The 21,211-nt window shown below is 63.2% G+C and overlaps 1 protein-coding gene across 1 annotated transcript; it reads left to right on the forward strand.

Moving 5' to 3' along the window:
* The first annotated feature begins 808 nt into the window (after positions 1-808).
* LOC132317111 (protein O-GlcNAcase-like) lies at positions 809-19,478 on the forward strand. Its single transcript, XM_059818108.1, has 18 exons — positions 809-848; positions 4,286-4,337; positions 9,470-9,567; positions 10,140-10,270; positions 11,213-11,384; positions 11,749-11,847; positions 12,070-12,354; positions 12,659-12,787; positions 13,327-13,982; positions 14,181-14,360; positions 14,432-14,606; positions 14,923-14,979; positions 15,941-16,026; positions 16,267-16,371; positions 18,143-18,234; positions 18,521-18,713; positions 18,794-18,965; positions 19,342-19,478. Exons 1-18 carry the CDS (start codon positions 809-811, stop codon positions 19,476-19,478), a joined length of 2,859 nt encoding a protein of 952 aa, XP_059674091.1.
* The last annotated feature ends 1,733 nt before the right edge of the window (positions 19,479-21,211 follow it).

Genomic DNA, 21,211 nt, shown 5'->3' on the forward strand with positions numbered 1-21,211 from the left:
CGGGCTGCGGGTCAGGACCGCGCGCTGCACCGGGCCGGCCCCACCCGGTGGCCGGGGCGGCGGGGGCTCTGGCCCGGCGGGGCTGCCGGGGGGCTGCCGAGGGCCCGCCCCGGGCCGCGGCCCCGCTCCGGCAGAGGGGATCGGGCAGGTCCTCCCGGGCGACCGCCGGTGAGGGCTGAGGCGCCCGGCACACCACGGGGCGGCTTTGCCCGGGGGCTGCCCGGGCCCCCCCCGCCCCGCCCCGCGGCCTGGCCCCGCCGCGGCCCCACCCGCCGGGGCCGCCCCCTGGGCTGCGGCGGGCGCGTCTCCGCGGGGGGAGGGCAAGCGGTGGAGCCGTCCCTCCGCCACTCCCTCCGCGCACCCCTCCGTCCCTCCGCGCATCCTTCCACGCACCCCTCCATCCCTCCACGCACCCCTCCATCCCTCCGCGCATCCTTCCACGCACCCCTCCATCCTTCCACGCACCCCTCCATTCCTCCGCGCACCCATCCGTCTCTCCGCGCACCCTTCCATCCCTCCGCATATCCCTCCGCGCACCCTTCCATCCCCCCGCGCACCCTTCCATCCCTCCGCCAGTCTCTCCGCGCGCTCTTCCATCCCTGCGCGCATCCCTCTATCCCTCCTTGCATCCCTCCGCGCATCCCTCTGTCCCTCCTTACATCCCTCCGCGCATCCCTCCACGCACCCCTCCGTCCCTCCGCGCATCCCTCTGTCCTTCCGCGCATCCCCCCGTCTCTCCGCGCACCCCTCCGCCCCCCGCGCACCCCTCCGCCCGCCCCAGCACCGGCAGGGCCGCTCCTGCGCGGGTATGGCGGGGCGGCCGGGCTTCCTCTGCGGCGTGGTGGAAGGTAGGTCCCTCGGGGGCCGCGGCTGGGGCCGGTGCCCCGCCCGGGCGTTGCAGGCGCCGGCCCGGTCCACCCAAAGCGAACAGGGGCCGAGAAGGGCTCTGGGGAGGCGGGGAGCCGGGCCCCCGCACAGCACCCTGTCTCTGCCCAGGGCTGCGGGACCAGCACCCCCGCTGCCGCTCCCCAGCGCGTCCCCAGAGCACTGCCGCCCCCCCGCAGCCATCCCAGCACAGGCGGTCCCCCCCGCTCAGCCCCCCGCAGCGGGGCGCGGGGACCCCCCGCTCTGCCTCCCGCACTCGGCGGCGGTTTTTTCTCTGCCCTGGGCGTGCGGGCGCATCCCGGCGCGGCCCCCCCCCCCCCCCCGCCTCCCTGCCCGCAGCGCAGCGCTGCCCGGGGCCCTGCCCGGAGCTGCCCAGGAAGAGCCTGCTCTCCTGGCAGCTCCCTCTGGCTCTGCCCTGTCCTTCTGCCCCGACTCCTGTTTCTGCAGCACCGCACCTCTGGAGCTGGGCCAGGCCAGGCACCCACTAGGCAAAAGCATCTCCTCTTCTCCCGGCAGCACGGTACCCCGCTGAAGCCCACTGCCGTGCCTGGGAGGAAGCAAAAGCACCGTGCAAATAAACACAAAATAAATAGAAAGTGCAGGGATGGGGAAGTTGATACTAAAAAGAAATAAGGGTCAGACAAGAATCATTGATATGGGAAATCTGACCTGGGAAATAGAAGGACGCAGATGCTGCCGGCAGAGCCACTCCAGGAGGAGGAGGTCCCTAGAGAGTGAGGAGGGAAAGGCATCCCTCACCCCACTAGCACAGGCCCTGGCAGGGAACATCGGGTGGTGCTGGGGTGGGCAGGCTGCTGAGCAGGGCGCAGCTGCAGCAGGGTCAAGGCAGGCCTGAGCGGCACGTCCTGTGCAGAGCCCCCTGCTCCCTCCTGACACCCCGGACGTTGCTAGCAGCAGCCAGAGAGCACGGATGGACTGACACCTCTGGGTGACCTGCACCCGGGACGGGAGGGGCTGGGGAACAGTTGAGGCCGAGGGACTTTGCTTCTCAGTGTGTTCATCAGCACTTTGCTTGCGGTTGCAAAGAAATTGCTGAGGGACATCCCAGATGGCCGAGAGTCTGGCAAGTAATGGTGCTGACGGGTTACTGGTGTAGTGATGTGGGCCATGGGAGAGCCGAGGTACAAACACAGAGCATCACTCATCACTGCTCGTCTGTCTTCAAAAAAGCAGAGCACCAACGTCGCTCCTTTGGAGGTGCAGCCACAGTTACAAACAGATTTTGCTGGTCCGATTGAAGCCACTTTGCTGGGCAAAAGGATGGCATTTTCAGCAGAGCTGCTGCTGGCAGGGCGTGTGTAGGGGGTGAGTGCCATACTGGGAAGGCAGCATCAGTTCATGGCAAAGTGTGAGTGAGGCACTTGCAGGCAGGTGCTGTACAGGGACCCCACTGTGAGCTGAGCAGGAGTTCCTATGCTTTGGGAGGTGGAAAATCTATTTACCATGGAAATACCTTCTTTGGGTGAAATGTTTGCTGGGATCCTTGAGCGGCCACAAATTTGGCCCCGTGCACAGTGGAGGATGGCTAGTAAGGTGAATATATATTATTTCAAAGTAGATGGAATAACCGTGTAGATGTTCAAGCAGGTACAAGATCTATCTGCAAAGAAGATAATGTGCAGTGTGTGCTGTGGCACAACCTACCACACCATTGCTCGAGGTTGGTGTTGAGGGCTGCAGGGTGGGCTCCCCCCAAAGGGAGCAGGGCACTGGGGTCCCCTCCCGGGCAGACCAGCTCCGGTGCACTCAGGTGCGTTGGGGAAATGCGGGTGCTTTTCTGGGCGATGCTGGCCTCACCCCAGATGCTGAGAGCTGGTCCTTTCTCCCAGGCTAACAGAGTCATCGCGATCTGCACTTCTGCGCTGCTCAGTTCAGTGAATGCATTCACTTCCCTGAATATCTGCTCCCGGTGCCCTTGTCTGCTGGAAAGCGCATTGACTGATTTAAAAGTTGCCCATGATGCAGAGCCCATCTGAAACTAGGAAGCTGCCTTGATGGGTAATTGCCCTCCCTGTTCAAGACGTAATGTATTTTCTGTGAGGCTTCACATTGCAGCTGCCAGATCCTGCAGAGACTTGAAGTGACTGGAGATTCTTTTGCTAAATTTCAGGTCTGCACTGGAACGCTTACAAGTTCCCCTTAACCTCCTCTTTAAGAAGCTGTCAGATCTGCATCTTTCCAAACCTGTTTACCTGCCTATTCTCCCATTGTCCCCAAGCGAACTGGCTTGCTTTCCACTGGGTATTCTTTCTTGCTGGCTTTGCAGACAGCTCTGCACCTCCCAGGTCTTCCTACATGCAGAAATAGGAAGGGCCCTTCCTTGAAAGCGTTCCCAACAGAGGAATGGTGCTGCATGGCCCGCGGTGCCCCTGCTCACCATATCCAGTCACAGACTGGTTCCCTGCCATGAGCACAGGGCAGACTGTCAGCTGCTGTGGTGCTGCAGCCTCAAGCCTGTGTCAGACACTGGTGCCCAACAACCACCTAAAGCCTGCAAGCAGCAGAAGTGGAAATGTTAAGAAACACTTGGGAATTTGCTGACTCCAGATCTGTATTTCCCGCATTCGGTTTTGTTGATGTGAACCTTCTGGAAGGGCAATGTCCTTGCGGCCAGCCTTGGTGTCTTTGTCAGCAGACAACTGGTGAAGTTGCTCCCGGGGGTGCTTTCCCTCTCTGGATTTTCCCTTTGCCAGCTTATGGGGATGGTGTTTTCCAGTGGGGGACGGACAAGTTGTCTGTGAAATGTCTTGTGGAGTCCCAGTCCCAGCACTCGTGGGCGTCCTGGCAGGTTGTTTGTGTGTTCCTGATCTGAACAGCTTGCCATGGGACAGAGGGGAGAGCTGTGTCGGTGCAATTTTGGTGCTGTTTGAGTTGTGCAGTGATTAAATACAGAGAGAGCAGCTTTTAGAGCCCATACAGGAGTGATGATGCTCTGCCTGACATAGCCTGACACTACACAGACACAGATGCAGAGAGACACAGAGCTGGTCTCTGTAAAGAAGAAAATCCCCAGGCAGAAAACTCTGGGATGGATGTACAATAGCTCTGTGCTTCGGTGCACCCCAAAATCATGCTAGAGTGCCTTGTAACCTAGCCAGCCCTCAGCCGTCTCCTCTAGGCTTGGCTTTTACTGTGCAAATTCCCCCTCCCAGGTTAAGTGCTACCTTCTGCAATTATTCCTAGCTGCCTCTTTCTGGGAAGGATGGAAGCACAGATGTTATACCCGCTTGCTTGAATACCAATGCCCAGCAAGATCATAGCAGGATAATAAACATTTGAAGTACCCAGAGCAGCTATCTAGGGAGTGTATAGAGAGAGACTCTGTTTTAAGGCAGTTACTGACAACTGCATTTTGGTGCTTTTTTCCCCCCTTTTACAGGTTTCTATGGGAGACCGTGGTCTACGGAACAGAGGAAACTGCTCTTTCAATGGCAAGTACCCTGAGTTTTCCTCTCTGAAGGTACTAGCCTGTGGCAGAGGGACAAGGCGGAAGGCAGAGTGCTGCGGGGGCAGGAGCGGGGAGGGAAAACATGCTGGCGGGAGGCTCCCGGGGCCGGCCTGCCTTTGGGACGCCCGGGCAATGGCAGCGAAGAGGGCTCGTGCTTCTCCCAGGGCTGCTCCTGCAGTCCCGGCACTCTTGCACCCCCGGATCCAGCCCGGGGAAGGACTCCCCGCCCTGGGCCCGGGGGTGGTGGCTGCGGGACGGAGCGGCAGCCCGAGGACGCCCGGACGGACGCGGCTCTGCCGCCCTGTGCCGGCAGATGGTGCCGGGACTCCGGCACAGCCCAGCTGCAGCCAGATGTGCGTGGCTGGGGGCCTGGGCCAGGGCTGGGCGCCCCAAGGGAATGGGGTCTGGGGATGGGCCCCGGGAGGGGCTGGGTGGGCACTAGCCCCTGCGTGCTGGCACCGCAGAGGTGCTCCCGTGAGGGTGCGGACCCACAGGGAGTGGACCGACCCACAGGGTCGGACCCTGCTGCCCGTGCCAGGGGAGGAGCGATGGCAGCTGGGGAGGGTTTGGAGAGGAGCGTGCGGGCTACACGGCACTGAAAATGCCACCTCTGGAGGCACCAGAAGAGCTGCTCTGCCATGACTGCGGTGTGGCGTGGGTCAGCTACGGCAGCCCGTGCGCAGGAGGGGTGTCGGGGAGCAGGCGGAGGGGCTGGGGCTGGAAACGGGAAGTCAGATCCGCGTGAGAGAGAACGTGGGGGTGTTCAGTGGGCTGGAAGCCCACCTTGGGTGCTGACCTGGCAGGACAAGCGCCAATGCCTCATCTCTGAACCACGCAGGCCTGGGCGGTGCCACGCGGCACCAGTCCCTGTGGGTGTGCTGGTCGCAGGACAGCGTGCTGTGTGCCCACTGCCATCAGCAGCAAGCGGCCAGCTCGCCCTGCCTGGGGCCACTGTCCCCGCCGCCCTGTGCTCCCAGCGAGGGCACCAGGCGGGTGCTTCCAGCCAGCCCGGCCTCGCTGGAGCCAGGCTCATCGTTGTGGAAACAGATGGCACAGCAAACCTGCATCACTCCACCATGGGCACTGGTGGCCACTTTATCCTGAGGCTGCCATCCCTGCCTGGTGCGGAGGTGGCCCTTGTGTTCCTGTGAGCCCCCGTGTATGTCTGTGTGTCACCACGTGTCCCTGTGAAGGAAGGATGTGGGCAGGATCCGCCACTGGCTGGTTGTGAGAATCACCTTGGGAGGGGAGTTGGTCTGTGCAGGAGAGAAAAAGCTCTCTCCTAGCAGCTGGCGCCCAGGCACCGGCCATCAGTGGGATGAGCTGCACTGACAGGACCTGCCACCGACGGACTGGGGCCCTGTTGGGCCTCCCATGGAGCATCCGGCATGGGCAGCACGATGGTCATGGGCTAGGCAGTGCACCGGTCAGTGTGGGTACTGCCCTGGTGATGGCATGGGCAGCACGCTGGGGATGGTGTGGAGAGTGTGTTGGTCACAGGAGGGGCAGTGTGCTGGTGACAGTGTGGGCAGTGCATCGGTGATGGCCAGGCAGTGCACTGGTGACAGCGTGGGCAGCGTACCAGTGGTGGCCGGGCAGTGCACCAGTGACAGCGTGGGTAGCGCACCGGTGGTGGCCGGGCAGTGCACTGGTGACAGCGTGGGCAGCGCACCAGTGGTGGCCGGGCAGTACAGTGGTGACAGCGTGGGCAGCGCACCGGTGGTGGCCGGGCAGTACAGTGGTGACAGTGTGGGCAGCGCACCGGTGGTGGCCAGGCAGTGCACCGGTGACAGCGTGGGCAGCGCACCGGTGGTGGCTGGGCAGTGCACTGGTGACAGCGTGGGCAGCGCACCGGTGGTGGCTGGGCAGTGCACTGGTGACAGCGTGGGCAGCGTACCGGTGGTGGCCGGGCAGTGGGCCAGAGGTGATGTGCTGGTGCCTGTGCTGCTGATGGCACTGGCAGCCGTGCACTGCATGGGAAATGAGCTGGTCATGCTGTGAGAGTGCACTGGTGTCAGTGTGGGCAGCCACAAGTGCAAGTAAGGACCATAGTGCAGGGACCAGAGATGCAGATACAGAAAAAATGTAGTTGAGAAAATTTGGGGGAAATATGCAGGAAGGAAAACAAGATGTGATGTTTTAAACTATATTAGGGATGAGAGGGTCTAATGATGGCCTTGTCTGGTACTGGACTGGGATGTATGTTCACATGCTTGCACATGTGAGCGGTGTGTTCATTGGTGTTTTTCTTCTCTGGAAAGAAACGAGATGAGGCACTTGTATCACGTGGTGCATGAAGTGCTTCCCAGTCTGTTCATTGTGGGAAAATGTAAAACATCGCCTACTAAGGAGGATAAATAAAAATAAATGAATATGTCAGATGGCTTTCACACAGGAGTGCCAGAAGAGCTGTCTAGGGAGGTGTCTGCCCTGTCCTGATAATTTCCAGTGAGTCTTGGATTGCTGGGGAGATTTTGGAAGGAATTTGTGCTTTTTGAGGCCAGAAAGGGCCTTATGAACAGTGGTGCAGCCTGATCTCCTGAAGCAAGCAGGCCCTGATCTCTCTCAGACCTGCTTCCCTTCAGCTTTGACTGCAGTGGAGCATCTGAAGAGCTGGAGACCTTTCTCCTCCCATCTCACCCAAATGCGTGTCCCTGTGAGTCACCCCTGGACCCTGCCATGTCCCCGACTGCTGGGTGCGCCTTTTCTCTCCTCCAGAGCACTGGCAGGAAGATGAGCAGACTGGGCTCCAAGACTCTGTTGCTCGCAGGCTTTCTGCCTGTGTCTGTGTGTGCATGGCTCCTTGACAGACTCACTCTAGTTCATCAGCATCCTTGACAGGCGTGAGGAGTGGACCCGTGAAAATCTCATGAAGTTCAACAAGGTCAAGTGCAAAGTCCTGCACCTGGGTTGGGGCAATCTTCAGTATCAATACAGACTGGGGGGTGAAGGGCTTGAGAGCAGCCCTGCGGAGAAGGACTTGGGGGTAGTGGTGGGTGAAAAATTGGACATGAGCTGGCAGTGTGCACTTGCAGCCCAGAAAGCCAACCGTATCCCGGGCTGCACCAGAAGCAGCATGGCCAGCAGGCTGAGGGAGGGGATTCTCCCACTCTACTCCACCCTGGTGAGATCCCACCTGGAGCACTGCATCCAGCTCTGGGGTCCCCAGTACAAGAAAGACATGGACCTGTTAGAGCAGGTCCAGAGGAGGCCAGAAAAATGATCTGAGGGCTGGAACATCTCTCCTGTGAGGAAAAGCTGAGAGAGTTGGGGTTGTTCAGCCTGGAGAAGAGAAGGCTCTAGCGAGACCTTATTGCAGCCTTTCAATACCTAAAGGGGGCTTATAAGAAAGATGGGGACAGACATTTTACGAGGGCCTGTAGTGATAGGACAAGGGGCGACGGTTTTAAACTGAAGGAGGGTTGATTTAGATTGGACACAAGGAAGAATTTCTTTACTGTGAGAGTGCTGAGACACTGGAACAGGTTGCCCAGAGAAGTTGTGGATGCCCCATCCCTGGAAGTGTTCAAGGTCAGGTTGGACGGAGCTTTCAGCAGCCTGAGCTAGTGAAAGATGTCCCTGCCCATGGCAGGGGGTTGCAACGGATGATCTTTAAAGGTCCCTTCCAACCCAAACCGTTCTGTGATTGTAATGCCAGCAGCTTGTGGATTCATTGTAAAAGGACTTCAGTTAAAGCGGAGTTACTGCTGATGCCAGATGCTGCACCTTGATAAATCCCTGTCCCTGTTACAGACCCCCCATTAACGGGGTGCAGCAGAGAGGGGTTCAGGCTCTCTGGAGCTGCTCTGCGAGCCCCACTGGCAGGGTGTGCACAGCAGCTGCCGCAGAGCTGCCTCCGGAGGTCTGTGTCAGACCACAGCGGCGTGTGGCACGCGCGTTGTCCCAGCAGTAAACATACAGCCTGCTCTGGGCCCCCTTCCATTGAAACACCACCTAACACAGCCAAAAAGCAAGGTGTTTGTGCAGGAGTTGGGCGGGTGGTGCGGGGCACGTCTGGCTGCAGTGTGGGGAAAGGGAGACCAGGGCAGGCAAGGGACAGCCCAGCAGTTGTGAGGAGGCTGCAGCCTCCGTGTCCAGGTCTGGGCTGGGGCTGCAGTGCTGTGTCCTGTGCTGGTGTCCCACTGGAGGGGAGATGGAAAAATGCAAGAGTGCAGAAGAGCCCCAGTGAGATGCAGTAGCTGCAAAACCCGTTGTAGAGTGATAGCTTTGAAGGTCTTGACCTGTTCCAGTAATCAATGGGAATGGTTGGGATGATCTGGGAATGGTGCAGCAGGCGTATAGGGACTGTTGGTGGAGAAAACCCCACCCCAAACATGCTCACACAAGATGCTAAGGGCTTCCACAGGTCTCACTACAAGCCCTGAAAGAGCTGCTGCAAAGCTGCAGGGGTGGTTTGTCCTGATGGAGCCCCACAGCCGGACTCCAGGGCTGGGGCTGCCTGCACCCTCGGGGAGCCACGTGGAGCAGCAGACCGCTGAGCTGCTCCCTCCATTGCTCCAGCCCCATCCTCTGTCTCCTTGGCTTTTTTGTTCTCGGTCTGCCCCAGGGACCCCCCTTCCTCCCCCAGAGGCTGCTCTGGCCATTCAACCCCCCTCCGTTCCTCGCTCAGGCTATTGAGCTTTTCATCATCACAGGACTTTGTCAAGCGGTTGAAACAGGCTGTTTAGGCTAAGCTGGTCCTTCTCACCCGCTTTTTCCGCAGCAAGGGTGTTGACTCAGCCCATCTCCCAGGAGGCAACATCCCGCTGGTCTCTGAGACTTTCTCATCCAGATGCACTATCTTTCTGGAGGTCCCTAAACAACACAAATTGTTGGGCTCAGCACTGGGAGCACTGGGTGAGATTTATGTCTCCCTGTGGCCATTGAAAGTACGCAGGGCAGGGCTCCCTGTGCAGGGAAGAGCTGTGGCTCCGCAGTCTTGGGGGCTCTGTGTGAGCAGAGGCTGGAAGCCTGCGGGACACGGTGCAGCTCCAGGGAAGGAGAGGGCGCCGTGTGCTGCGGAGCTCTGGGTGTTGTGGGCTGGCACCTGCCCGGATGCCTCTTTGCAAAGAGCCCATCTGGAGCCTTGGCTGACCCCTTGTCCTTGCTGTACAGGCTGAAGCGCTGGGGACTGAACTGCTACATGTATGCGCCCAAGGATGAGCTGAAGCACCGGCTGCTCTGGCGAGAGCCCTACACAGACCATGAGGCAGGTAGCGGCTCTGCTGGGCCCCAGCATGGATGGGCTGCAGGCGTCCTGGGTCCTCAAGGGTGAAGCACAGTCTGCATCTCAGCCGGGGTCGGGCCGGCTGTTGCCACTCTTCCTGCCAGGAGCCTGCCCGTTGCAGGGAGCCCTGCAGGCCCTGCCTTGTGCAAGGAGTCCCCCAGACCCTGCCCAGTGCACGGACCCCCCCCAGACCCTGCCCATCGCATGGAGTCCCCTAGGAGCGCACCCAGCATGGGGAGCTCCCCACGTGGGTCTCTGGCAATATGCCTGAGTACACCAGGGCCCACAGACCCTTGCAGAGAGTCCTCTGTGTCCCAAGGGACTGGAAACTGTCTCCCCTGGGCCCCTCCCCTCCAGATGCTCTCTCATGCCTCCCAGTGCCCTCAGCTCCTTCCTTTCAGGCCACTGTGATTCCCTCTCCCTCCATCCCTTGTGCCCCTCCGTCCCTTGTGCCCCTCCGTCCCTTGCCCCCCTCCATCCCTTGTGCCCCTCTGTCCCTTGTGCCCCTCCGTCCCTTGCCTCCCAGCGCTCACAGCACCCCCTCTGCTTTGTCCCCAGCCCGAATGCAGTCTCTCATCGAAGCTGCCCAAGAGCAGGGTGTGGAGTTTGTTTTCGCTATTTCTGCTGGCCAGGACATGGTGTTCTCAAGTGCTGGGGATCGGCTCCTGCTGCAGCAAAAACTCAGGCAGGTACCGTGGGCCATTCCTTCATCCCACTGCTCCCACGTGAGGGGCACGCGTGCTTGTGTGTGGGGCACATGCCCACCCCAAAGGCTGGCGTGGGGCTGTAAACCCCTCCTGTGCTGCGCATCAGGGAGCAGCTCTGTGGGGTGCCCGGTGGCAGATGTGCTATCCCTGCCACGGTGACAGAGCGCAGAGGGCTCCATGGATGCCTGACTGCTAGCAGGCAGCGCTGGGGGCAGGAGAGGGACCAGCCAAACCCCAGAGCTTGCTGGGCAGCGCTGGAGGCCGGTGCAGGCTGCTGCTGAGCCCCCTGCTCCCCAGGGAGGGCAAAGAGCTGCTGGCACAGAGCGTTTGCTCCGTGGGCAGCTGCTCCTCCCCGCAGCACAGCCCGGATAGCAGCTGCCCTGCTCTGCACCGTGCCCGGCCGCCTCTCCAGCCACCCCCAGGCTGCCCCGGTGCAGGGAGCACCTGCCTGGGTGTGTGGTGAGGCTCTTCCGGAGGCTCTGCCGGCCTCCGCTCCTGCCGCGGGGCTCCCAGTGCTGCAGGGTGATGCGGAGGTGCGGTGCAGGGGGAGCAGACACAGTGGGCAGCGAGCGGGGCTGTCTGGCAGCGGCACGGTGGGAGCGGGCTCTGGGCCGCTGCGGCACGGACTCTGGTTTGAAGGGCCTCCTGGCTCGTGGCAAACACGGCTGTGCCTAGGGCTCGGAGCGAGGTGGGCCGTGGCCGTGTGGCTGGCGCGTGCCTGCGGAGCGGCTGGGCCTCCCGCATGGCATCCAGTGGGCAGGCGTGGGGGACGTGGCAAGGGCTGCTCTGACCGTCCCGCCCGTCCAGGCGCCTCAGACTTCTGCAGCCCTTACGGGGCCCAGGCAGCAGGGACTCGTCCGGGGCTCGCTGCCTCCTTTCTCTCTGCTGCCCAGGGATCCTAGCAGCCCGTGCCCATGCCCGCAGGTGGCTGCCATCGGGTGCCGCTCCTTCGCGCTGCTCTTTGACGACATCGACCCCTGCATGTGCCAAGCTGACAGAGACGTCTTCCCCTCCCTGGCGCAGGCTCAGGCCTCTGTGGCCAATGAGGTGTACCGGGAGCTGGGCCAGCCCTCCGTCTTCCTCTTCTGCCCTACAGGTACCACCTGCAGCTCTGCGGCCCCAGCCACCCCACCCCTGGGAGCCCGGCGCTTGGCCAGCCGTGGCACCCCGCAGCAGACCAGCTGCCCTGCGGCTGGCTGCACCCAGCACCCGTGTCTGCTGAGAGCTGACTGCCCTGACAGCCTCCACGGCTCCCCCCTGACCCCTCGTGCTCCTGCGGGAGCCCTGGAGATCTCAGGACTAGGACAGGACCAGGCTGCAGACGGGCTGGCGCTTCAGCAGCCGTGCATGCTGCATTCCCTGCACGGCACATCTCCCCAGCCCCTGTGCGCTGATCCCAGGCGGCCTCTCCTCTGCCGGTCTCTCTGCCCCTCAAGGGATGCTCTGTGCTCTCTCCCCAGAGTACTGCAGCTCTCTGTGCTCTCCCAGCCCCAGCCAGTCCTGCTACCTGCTGACACTCGGCCAGGAGCTGCTCCCAGGGATCGGTGTCATCTGGACAGGTGGGCGCCTGGCCCGGCTCTGGGGGGTGCGCAGCCCCGACCCGGCAGGCAGTGGGTCGGGCGGTGAGTCTGCTCTCCTTCCAGCTAGGGAGGGTGGGGTGGGGTGGCTTGACCCTCATCTCCGTGCTCAGTGCCCAGACACGTGCATGTCCCTGTTGTGAGTGTGCATGATGGACGGTGCTGCCTGCGTGCTCCACGCACGTCCGTGCCGTGATGCTCCAGGCCCAAAGGTGGTGTCACAGGAGCTCTCGGCCACGCTGCTGGAGGAGGTGGAGGGCGTCCTGCAGCGCCGGCCCGTCATCTGGGACAACCTGTACGCCAACGACTACGACTGCAGACGCGTCTTCCTGGGCCCCTACACGGGACGCGCCCCCGGCCTCATGCCCAGGCTCCGTGGACTGCTCCTCAACCCCAACTGCGAGCTCCAGGCCAACTTCATCCCCGTACACACACTGGGCAGCTGGTTTCGGAGCGAGCTGGGGAGCTGTGCCCACCCTGATCGCACAGGTACCTGGCCCCAGCGCCCCGGGCAGCTCTCTACCTGGGGCCACAGCGCCGGCGGTCAGCTTGTGCACCAGGGCAGGGCCGCACCCATTGCTGCCCGTCTTTGCCATGGCCCTGCAAGCTTTCCTGCATGGCAGCCTGGGTGAGGTGTCTCACCTGGCTGGGCACCACCCGACATCCTGGGGCATGGGATCCATCCTGGGGGCATCTCCTTGGGGGGGGAGGCTGCCCACCCTCAGCGTGGCGTGGGATAGCTCCATCAAGCAAAGAGCGGGGCTGCCCAGGCTGACGAGCTCCAGTTCTTTAGAGATGGAGACTGCGGCAGCCCTGGGGGACAGCCAAGGCCCACGGGACGGGAGCTACAGCCCCCAGGAGGCCTTGGAGCTGGCGCTGCTTGACTGGGTGGCCGAGATAAACCGGCAGGCCTTGGAGCCAGGTAGGTGATGAACCATGCAGCATCCCTCACCCCCTCCAGAGTGCTGGACCGGCTCTTCTGGGAGCTCGGTGGAGTGAGGGAGCCCCATGCCCTGCCCTTTTGGATGGAGCGCTCTGGCTGGTGCTGCAGTGGGGTCTGTGTGTGTTGTGGTGGGCAGGCGCGGGTGCCCATCGTGCCACGCTGCCCCGTGGGTGCTCCAGCCCTGGTGGCATCCCAGAGGGGGGGTCTCCTCGGCTGGCAGCGTGGGAGCCTGGGCCACGATACGGCTCTGGAGGAGGGGGGTTCAGCCAGGTGCAAGCTTGGTGTTTTGCACCGTTTGCCTCTGCAAAGGCTGGGGTCTCACCAGCCATGGAGGCCTGAACTCCAGAGCACAGAGTGATGCAAAGCCTATGGTCCTGGCAGCTCCCCAGTCCCTGCCAGCTCAGAGATGGAGTTTCTCGGCACGGCCATCCCCAGGGCTGTCCTGCCCCATGGGCAGCAGTTTCCATGCAGGTACCAGAGGGGCTTGCTCCTTGCTCCTTGCTCCTTTCTGCCAGGAGGAAGGACCCCAGGACACACCAGCGTCAGCCTCAAGGGAGGAACGAGACTGCAGCCCGGCACAGCGGGAGGACAGGAGGTCACGTCCGACCCCCAGCCCCACGACTCTGTTCCCAGTGGGGCAGACCAGCATGGCCCTGAGCCCTGCGGCCTGGCACCAGAGGAAGGAAGGAGGAAGGCAACCTCGGAGTCCGAGAAGGGCAGTGGGAGCAGGACCCCTGCCAGCGGTCAGCAAAGCCCCGCAGGGGACGGGGACCAGCTCACCACGGGGAGCAGACGGAGCTGTGAGCCCTCCTCTGCTCTGCCCAGCACGGCTCGGAGCGCCCGGTCCGCAGGAACCCCGGTGGCTACCGAGACCCTCCACAGCCCAGACCCCATGATGTGCTGCAACAATGGGGCCAACACCAGCCAGAACCTTCCCCTACCCACCAGTGATGCCAGGACAGGGGGTGGCAGCCCCCCTCAACCCCCCAGCAGTACCCAGCCTGAGGCCAGCAGGGCTGACACGCCTCAGACACCCCCAGGGCCTGGGGCTTGTGCCAGCCTGGGCCCCCCAGCACCGCTCACTGATGGGGCTGGCGTCAACCCCAGGGCCATGGCTCTGCTCACTGATGGGGCTGGCACCAGCCCCGGCCCCCCAGCACCACTCACTGATGAGGCTGGTGCTAGCCCTGGCCCCATGGCACCATTGACCCCAGAGGAGGCTGGGTCCAGCCCCATGGCCCTGCTGACCTTGGAGGAGGCTGGGTCTGGCCCCATGGTACCACTGACCCCCAAGGAGGCCAGGACCAGCCCCACAGCACCAGTGACCCCAGAGCAGGCCAGGTCCATCCCCACGGCACCACTGACCCCAGAGGAGACCGGGTCCAGCCCCATGGCACCGCTGACTCTGGGGGAGGTGCGGATGCTGGTGGAGCTCTTCTACCTGCCCTACCATCATGGGCCACAAGCGCAGCGTCTCCTGGAGCACTTTCGGTGGCTCCGGGCAAACAGCCTCAGCGTGGGGGTCCCGGCCACGGCACCCGATGCCTGCGGGGTAAGGCTGGTCCGGGCGCTGCTGTGGGATGGTGCCCATCATGGTTGCACTGATGCCCGGTCTGTCCGCAGGGCACGCAGTGGCGTGGCCGAGCCCAGTCCTTCCAGCTGCTCTGCGCTCAGACGTGCCGCCTGCACAGCCGCTTTGTCAGCTGCGCCGGACAGGCACTGCTCTATGACCTCCACCCCTACCTCTGGGACATCCGCAACATGCTGCTGGCCGCCAGTGCCTTCATCCTCTGGCTGGGTACGTGGCTGATGCCAGCCCCGAGGCAGCCCCTGTGGCCCCGTAGCGCGTATTCGCACCCTGGCCAAATCCAGCCATTTTGAAATGCAAGGGCCGCCGGGCACTGCGGCACACCCAGGGCATCTGAAGCTTGTTCTGTGGTGATCCGCTGTTTCCCCCGCTACAGAGGTGAAGGTGTCTGGGACCCCCTCCCAGAGGTCTGGGTTCCCTGTGTCCAGCCGGGGGTGTCGGGGTCTCTCCTGAGAGTGCACCTCCCCTTGACACCTTCCCTGCGGCTGACCTGTGCCCCATGCTCACCACCTCGCCTCCCTTGCAGATGGCCATCTCCTCTGCGACCGTGACCCGAAGGGCACCTGGGGAAGCTGCTTTGGCTGTAAGTACCGGTGCTGCCCTGGCTCACTCGCCCGGGTGGCGGGGCCCTGGCTGCTGCCCTGCGTTACCTCCAGCCCCGCAGCAGCAGCCAGCACTCGCCATCGGGCTGCCCTTTCCCATGCCCTGCCTGCCGAGCGGAGCAGGAACGGCCATGGGAAGGCTGGCACCCCTGTGTGCCCTGACACGCCGAGGCGGGATGGGGCACTGCTGCTGGGGACAGGGCAGTCATCGGAACAGCTCTTCACCATCTCTCGCAGTTTGGAAGGAATGCCTATTTGTAGAACATGGTTCCTCAGCCCTTTTAATCCAAGGACCCTTTAGCCTTTCTGGTAAAAGGGATCCATGGGCCACTGGGAGCAGTAATGCCCTGGGTGACAGAGGTGAGGTTGGATTTTGAATGCCTGTGCATCTCTTCGGGAGCCCCCGTTCCTCTGGTTTAGGGTTCCCTGGTTGCTCTGTGGGCCTTGTGACCTCTTACAAACCAGTAACCATTGCCACATAACAACCTGAGAGGGTCTCCCAAGTCGTGTGGGACGGGGGCTATGTGCCTTGAACTACTTCCGCAGGGAAGCAGCTGCACGCGGGGCAAGTTCCCATAGGCACTGCAGAGCCGGCTGGTCAGGCAGTGAAGCAGCGTGCTGCTCGCTGTGCCAGGCTGCAGCTTCTCAGCTTTAGCCATAGGCTGTGTCTTTACCTTACACCCTTCACGGAGGCAAGATCATACCTTTCCCTATTCCCCCACTTCAAGCCCTGCTGAGGAGGGTGTCCTGCTACCCCAACGCATGGGGCTGGCTGCCCGAGCCCAGGCGAGGTCCTGTGCCCGGGCTGCACAGCCGTGGGGGCAGATCCTTGGAGCTGTGACCAGTGTGGATCGTGATGTTGCTGTGCGATGGAGGCTGATCTCCCCCTGGCCCAGCGGGTTTTTGTTCACCTCGCAAGTGTCTCTTTCCTGCTGCCTCCAGGGTGCCACAGCATCGCTGCCCCGATCCTGCTGGAGGGGGACGCCGAGCCCTGGGTGCGTCGTGGGGGCCTCTCTGGAGAGCTGCAGGTGAGAGCATGCCGAACTTGTGGGGGCTGACGGAGCCGTTGGGAAGCCAGGCTGCCAGCTGCTGCTCCTGGCCCTGCTGCTGGGTTGCTGCAGGCTTGGGAAGGCAGAGCTGCCCCGGGCCTCTGAGTCTTGGCTGTGACTGCTGGGGTTTAGGGTGCCTCAGAGGGACCCTCCTGCTGCCTCCAGGACAAGGTTTTCAGCCAGGACAACCTGTTCCTTGACGGACGGTATCTCTTCCAGGCACTGCTGCCCGTGGGGAACAGCTGGGACCTCTTCTACCACCCACCTCCGCTCTTCCCGTCCAGCCAGCTGTACCTCCTGCGCCCGCTGCTGCCCCTCGACAAGGTGAGAGTCGTGGCCCGAAGGGGCGGCCCGCACCACTCGGGCCGGAGCTCACTTTTGCACGGCCTGTGCTGTACAGGCACTAACGAGATATGTGCCCATCTGCTGCTGACCCCAAGGCTGAGCTTGCAGTGCAGGGTGATGCAGGTGGGAAGGGACCTCTGGGGTCCAGCCCCCACTCAGAGCAGGCCAGCCTGGGGCAGGTCACCTGGGGCTATGTCCAGCAGCGTGTCAGTCCCCTGGGCTGGAGAGCGGGTGTTGTGGCCAGCGGCCTCGGCAGGGACCATCAGCCGCCTCCCTGCGACGAGTGCCTGGGCAGAGCCCTTCCTTACAGCCAGCAGCGGGAGAGGGAGACCAGCTCAGAGTGAGCAGCAGGCACAGCCACAGATAAACCGGCACAGAGCCGGGGTCACCCGATCGCGAGGGCGATCTCCAGGGCACCCCCACCGCTGATCTCCAGCGCTGGCTGCGAGCAGATGCCAGGAAATATCCAGAACAGGACAAGTCTGGATGGCGACCTCCTGCAGCCTTTATCAGTCTGCAGCTCTGGGCGCTGCCTGAGCCTGTTGAGGTTCATCTCTCAATCAGACCCTTCTTCAAACACTCATCCAGTTTACAGGATGATTCCCCGCTGGAGAGGCAGCAGCCTCTGTCAGCTGTGACCTGCTTGCTGCCAGCCCCCCCGCTCTGTTTGACATCCCAGCGGTTCGATGGGATGGGGAGGGAAAGGGGGAATTTGGAGGTGGGTAGACACGCAAGTTAAACTGCTGCCAAATCCAGCAGAGCCCTGGGTTCCCCACGTAGCGCACAGTCTGCAGCGAACACGCTGCTCCCTCACCCTGCTGCCTCTCCTAGCTAAAGGAAATGCTAACGCTGCAAATCCAGCCATCACGGACACAACTGCACATCCCTGCTAAACACGGTACCTGGCAATGCACAGCTGCAGCGCTTGTAAATGACAGAGGAGGAGTTGCAAGCACATGAGAGCAGGTCATAATATCAGACTGCAGCTGCCAGCAATTCCCATTGCAAGAGCTTATTTTCAATTGCCTGTTGTCAGATTTCATCTGATAAGACTAAACTTTAAATGCTGAATGTCTGTGTCCAGTGAAACGTTGAGAGAAAAACCCAGCTAAGCACGTCAGCCCGTGCGGGCAATGGCGCTCACAAGTGCGCTGTCCTGCCCTTGTCGCTCAGTGGTCGGGGCAGCCTTTCCCTTGAGAAGCAACGCTTTTATCAGGATGTTCTTTTCGCTGATCCTGCGAGCAGCAGCAAACTCAAATCTGACCAAGACGGGAAATTTTGACGTGTCCCACTGCGCACACGCTCTGTGGAGGCTTGAGTTTCAGTATTGGTTTCGCTGCGGTTCTGGCTGCTCTGAGCATGCTCCGTCGCGGGGCGAGCAGCGTTTCTTCAGCAGCCGCTGCTCTGGGATGCCTGACTGGAATGGCAATTTCTTGTTTTGAAGTGTTGCTGTGCTGCGGCAGCAAGCCTCGGAGGCCAGCAGAAGGTGGTGCACGGTGCATCACCTGGCGCAGAGGCCAGCGCCCTTGGACGGCTGAGGCACATACCTTCGTACCTTCCCCCGGCCAGGACGCGCTGGAGGCCACGGCCCTAGTCGCGGTCCCTCTTTATGGCCAACTCGGGCAGCTGCCGGTACACCGTGCCCTGGCAGGGGCTGTGGCAGGGGCGGCAGGCAGCTGAGGGGCAGCAGCGGGGAGGGCATTGGGCAGGGCAGGCAGAGCCAGGGCTGAGGTGGATCTGGGTCTTCCAGGGAGAGCTTTACCGAATGTGCCGGGAGAGTTTGGACTGTGACCCCAAAGTCGCAGAGATCCTTGCGGCCCACCCTGATCTCCTCGGTGACAGGTGAGACGTGGCCCCTCTGGGGCTCCCCTCTTGCCAGGCGTGTGCCGAGCCCAGCCACGCGCAAGGGGGCTGCAGGGCCGTGGTGTGAGGCAGTGGCCTCTCCCTGCACCCCTGCAGGGACCCGCTCTGCCTGCACCACGGCTGGCGGTGGCCTCACCCTGCAGGAGTGGGCAGGGAGGGCAGTCCCTGCGCTAACATCCAGCTGCACCGTGGGGCTGGACCCACTGCCCTGGGGCAGGCTGGGCTCCGGGCAGTGGCTCAGCAGTGCTGCTGCTATGGCTGGCAGGCTGCTGGGCAGCTTCCTGAGTCTGAGCCCCGAGTACACATTTGTGCTGGAGGACGAGGGTGGTCCGTGCGGCTATGCAGCCGGAGCACTCTGCGCTGAAGGCTTCCTGCAACAGCGAGACAGCAGCTGGCTGCCGGCCATGCGGCACAAGTACCCCCAAGACCTGGGGACAGGTACCCCAGCTATGGGACAGGTGAGGGGGCACCTGGAGCAGAGGGGAGCGGGTACGGGGGGGATGGAGGGGGTTCCCTCACTTGTGTTTGTCTCCTGCAGGATGCCCTGGAGGAAGCACTGCTCTTCTTCCACGCAGAGCCACCGGCTGTGCCCCTGCCTGTGTTGCGGCGCTTCCCCTCCCTGGTGCAGCTGGGCACGGCTGCCCGCATGCTGGACGTGGGGGCCAGCCGCAGCCTGGCTGTCTGCCTGCTGAGCGCACTCAGGGCCAACGGTGAGCATGACCTCCCCACGCTGAGGGGGACTGAGGCCCCCTTGATCCAGCACGACCCCGTCCCGACTGCTCCCTTGCCCACCCCAGAGCCAGGGCCGGCCCCGCCTGCACTCCACCTCTCAGCACAGGGCTGGGGTAGCCCTCACCGGGGCTCCCCGTCCCCTCTCTGACGCAGCCTGGCCCCAGCTCCCAGGCACCGTGCCCTCCCCTTGCAGCAGGGGACACGCGGACCTGTGTCTCAGGGCATCACACGGGCACCCGGTGCCGAAGGGCAGTGGAGAGGCTGACCCCCTTGTGGAGGGGGTCCCAGCCACTGGTCCCTAGCCCCAGTGCTGGGTTCCCGGTGCCGGGGTGTGACCTCTCACCTCCCTTCCAGGGTCGCGGGGAGTGTTTTGCCAGGTCAGTGCCACTGACCAGCAGCAGCTGAGCTTCTACAGCAAGCTGGGCTTCGTCGCCCTGCCAGTGGCCCAGGACAGCTCCCCCAGCGCTCGGCTCCTGGGACGTCTCCTCTGAGCACGCTGCACGCTGCGTTGGGTGCGGGCACGGGGAGGCAATGCCACGGAGCAGGCTGACCCCCCCATCCCATGTAGCATCGGCCTGAGGGAGTGGGAGCAGAGGGGCACCTTGAGCAGGGCGGGTACGTGTGACGGGAGGTGCATGGGGGACATGGCCTGGGGGTGAGCAGGATGCCACTGGGGTGTGTGCAGGGCATGAGGCTGTGAGGGTCCTTGGGTGACAGAGAGGTGTTTCTGCCATCTCAGGAGATTTGGGCATCACGGCCCCTCCACTCCTCCCCCAGCTGTTGCTGCTTGCTGAGCACCCTCCACCCTTGCTGAGGAGCCAGCACCGTCCCCAGGCTGCCTGCAGACCACCAGGCCTGGCAGGAGCCACACGGGCTGTATTTAGGGTGGTGGTCTCGGAGCATGGCACAGTGCATTAGCGCTGAGGGAGTGTCCCTGTCCCGCAGGCTGGGCTGTCCAGCTCTCTCCATCCCCTGTGCGGCCCTAGGCTGGGCAGCCGGTGCCAGGGCTGGCTCTCGGCACCCAGGATCTTGTTTGTACGGACCAATCTGGTATGGGAAACAGTGAGGCAGCCTCCATCTCTGCTGCACAGGGGCTGAGGGAAGTGCTGTCCTTCGCAATAAAGCAATCGCTGGGCTCTCACCAATGTTCGTCTCTTGGGGGAAAGTGTTGGGCTGCCAGCATGTCCCTCTCACACTCTCATACCCACCTTCCAGGCAGCCCTGTTTGTCCACCTCACACCGGCTGTCCTCATAGCCGGTCCCGTGTAACCTCAAACAAGGCAGCTTCCTGCACATCCACCTCTCCAGCTGCTCACCATCCCTCGTCTCCCCCCCGCACCATGCTCCAGCAAGGAGCTCCAGGAGCTGGCAGAGCGTGCTCACAGCAAGGCTCCCCACGGGTCTGGGGCTCCCCTGCGGGATGTGGCACCCCGGGCCTGGGGCTTCCCTTTGGTCACGGCTGCCTTGTGGGACCGTGGGCTGCTGCGCGTCCAGGACGGGCAGGATGGCCAAGGGGGGAACGTCTGTCCAGCCCTTTGGAAAAGCGCTGGGAGGGAGGGGTGGAAGAAGCAAATGGGCACTGAAGTTTTCTCTTCCACGTCCTCCAGAGCTGGCTGCCCCCCAGCCCCAGGGGTGAGGAGGAGGTTGGGGCAGGGGTGACCAAGAGCCCAGGAGTCGGGGGGGGCACTGGGGCAGCCCTGCCCTTCCCTGCGCCTTTGCAGGACTCTGGCTTGCCGTGCCCGGAGAGCCGCTGCGAAGTGCGGCAGCAGCCGCCTCCTGTAGCCGAGGCTGCCGTGGGTCACCCAGGCTGGACCCGGAGCTCGGTGCTCCCGGGCTGGCGGGACCCAGTGCCCACGGCCACGCGGGCGGGAGCAAGGCTCGGGGACCCTCCACGGGCGGGCGGGCGGGGTGGGCTGGGCTGTCCGGAGGAAGGCACGGGGCTGCCCCCCAGCAGCGGGCAGCCCCCCCCGCGGCCCCCGGAGCCGCCCCGGAGCGGCGGGGCAGCCCCCGAAGCTCCGTCCCGGGGGACCGGTGCCGGCCCTGGAGCGGAGCCCAAGCGGGGCGGTGGCCCCGGTGGGGCCGGCCCCAAGCCGGGGCGGTGGGCCGGGGGTGCGGGGCCCGCCCTCGCCGTACCGGCTGCGGGGCCGGGCCGGGGTCGCTCGGCGCGGGCCGGGGCGGCGGGGCGGCACGGGCCGGCCCCGGACACTCGGGCACGGCGCGGGGC

The sequence above is a fragment of the Gavia stellata genome, chromosome 5, assembly GCF_030936135.1.
Source record: "Gavia stellata isolate bGavSte3 chromosome 5, bGavSte3.hap2, whole genome shotgun sequence".
Taxonomy (NCBI): Eukaryota; Metazoa; Chordata; class Aves; order Gaviiformes; family Gaviidae; genus Gavia; species Gavia stellata.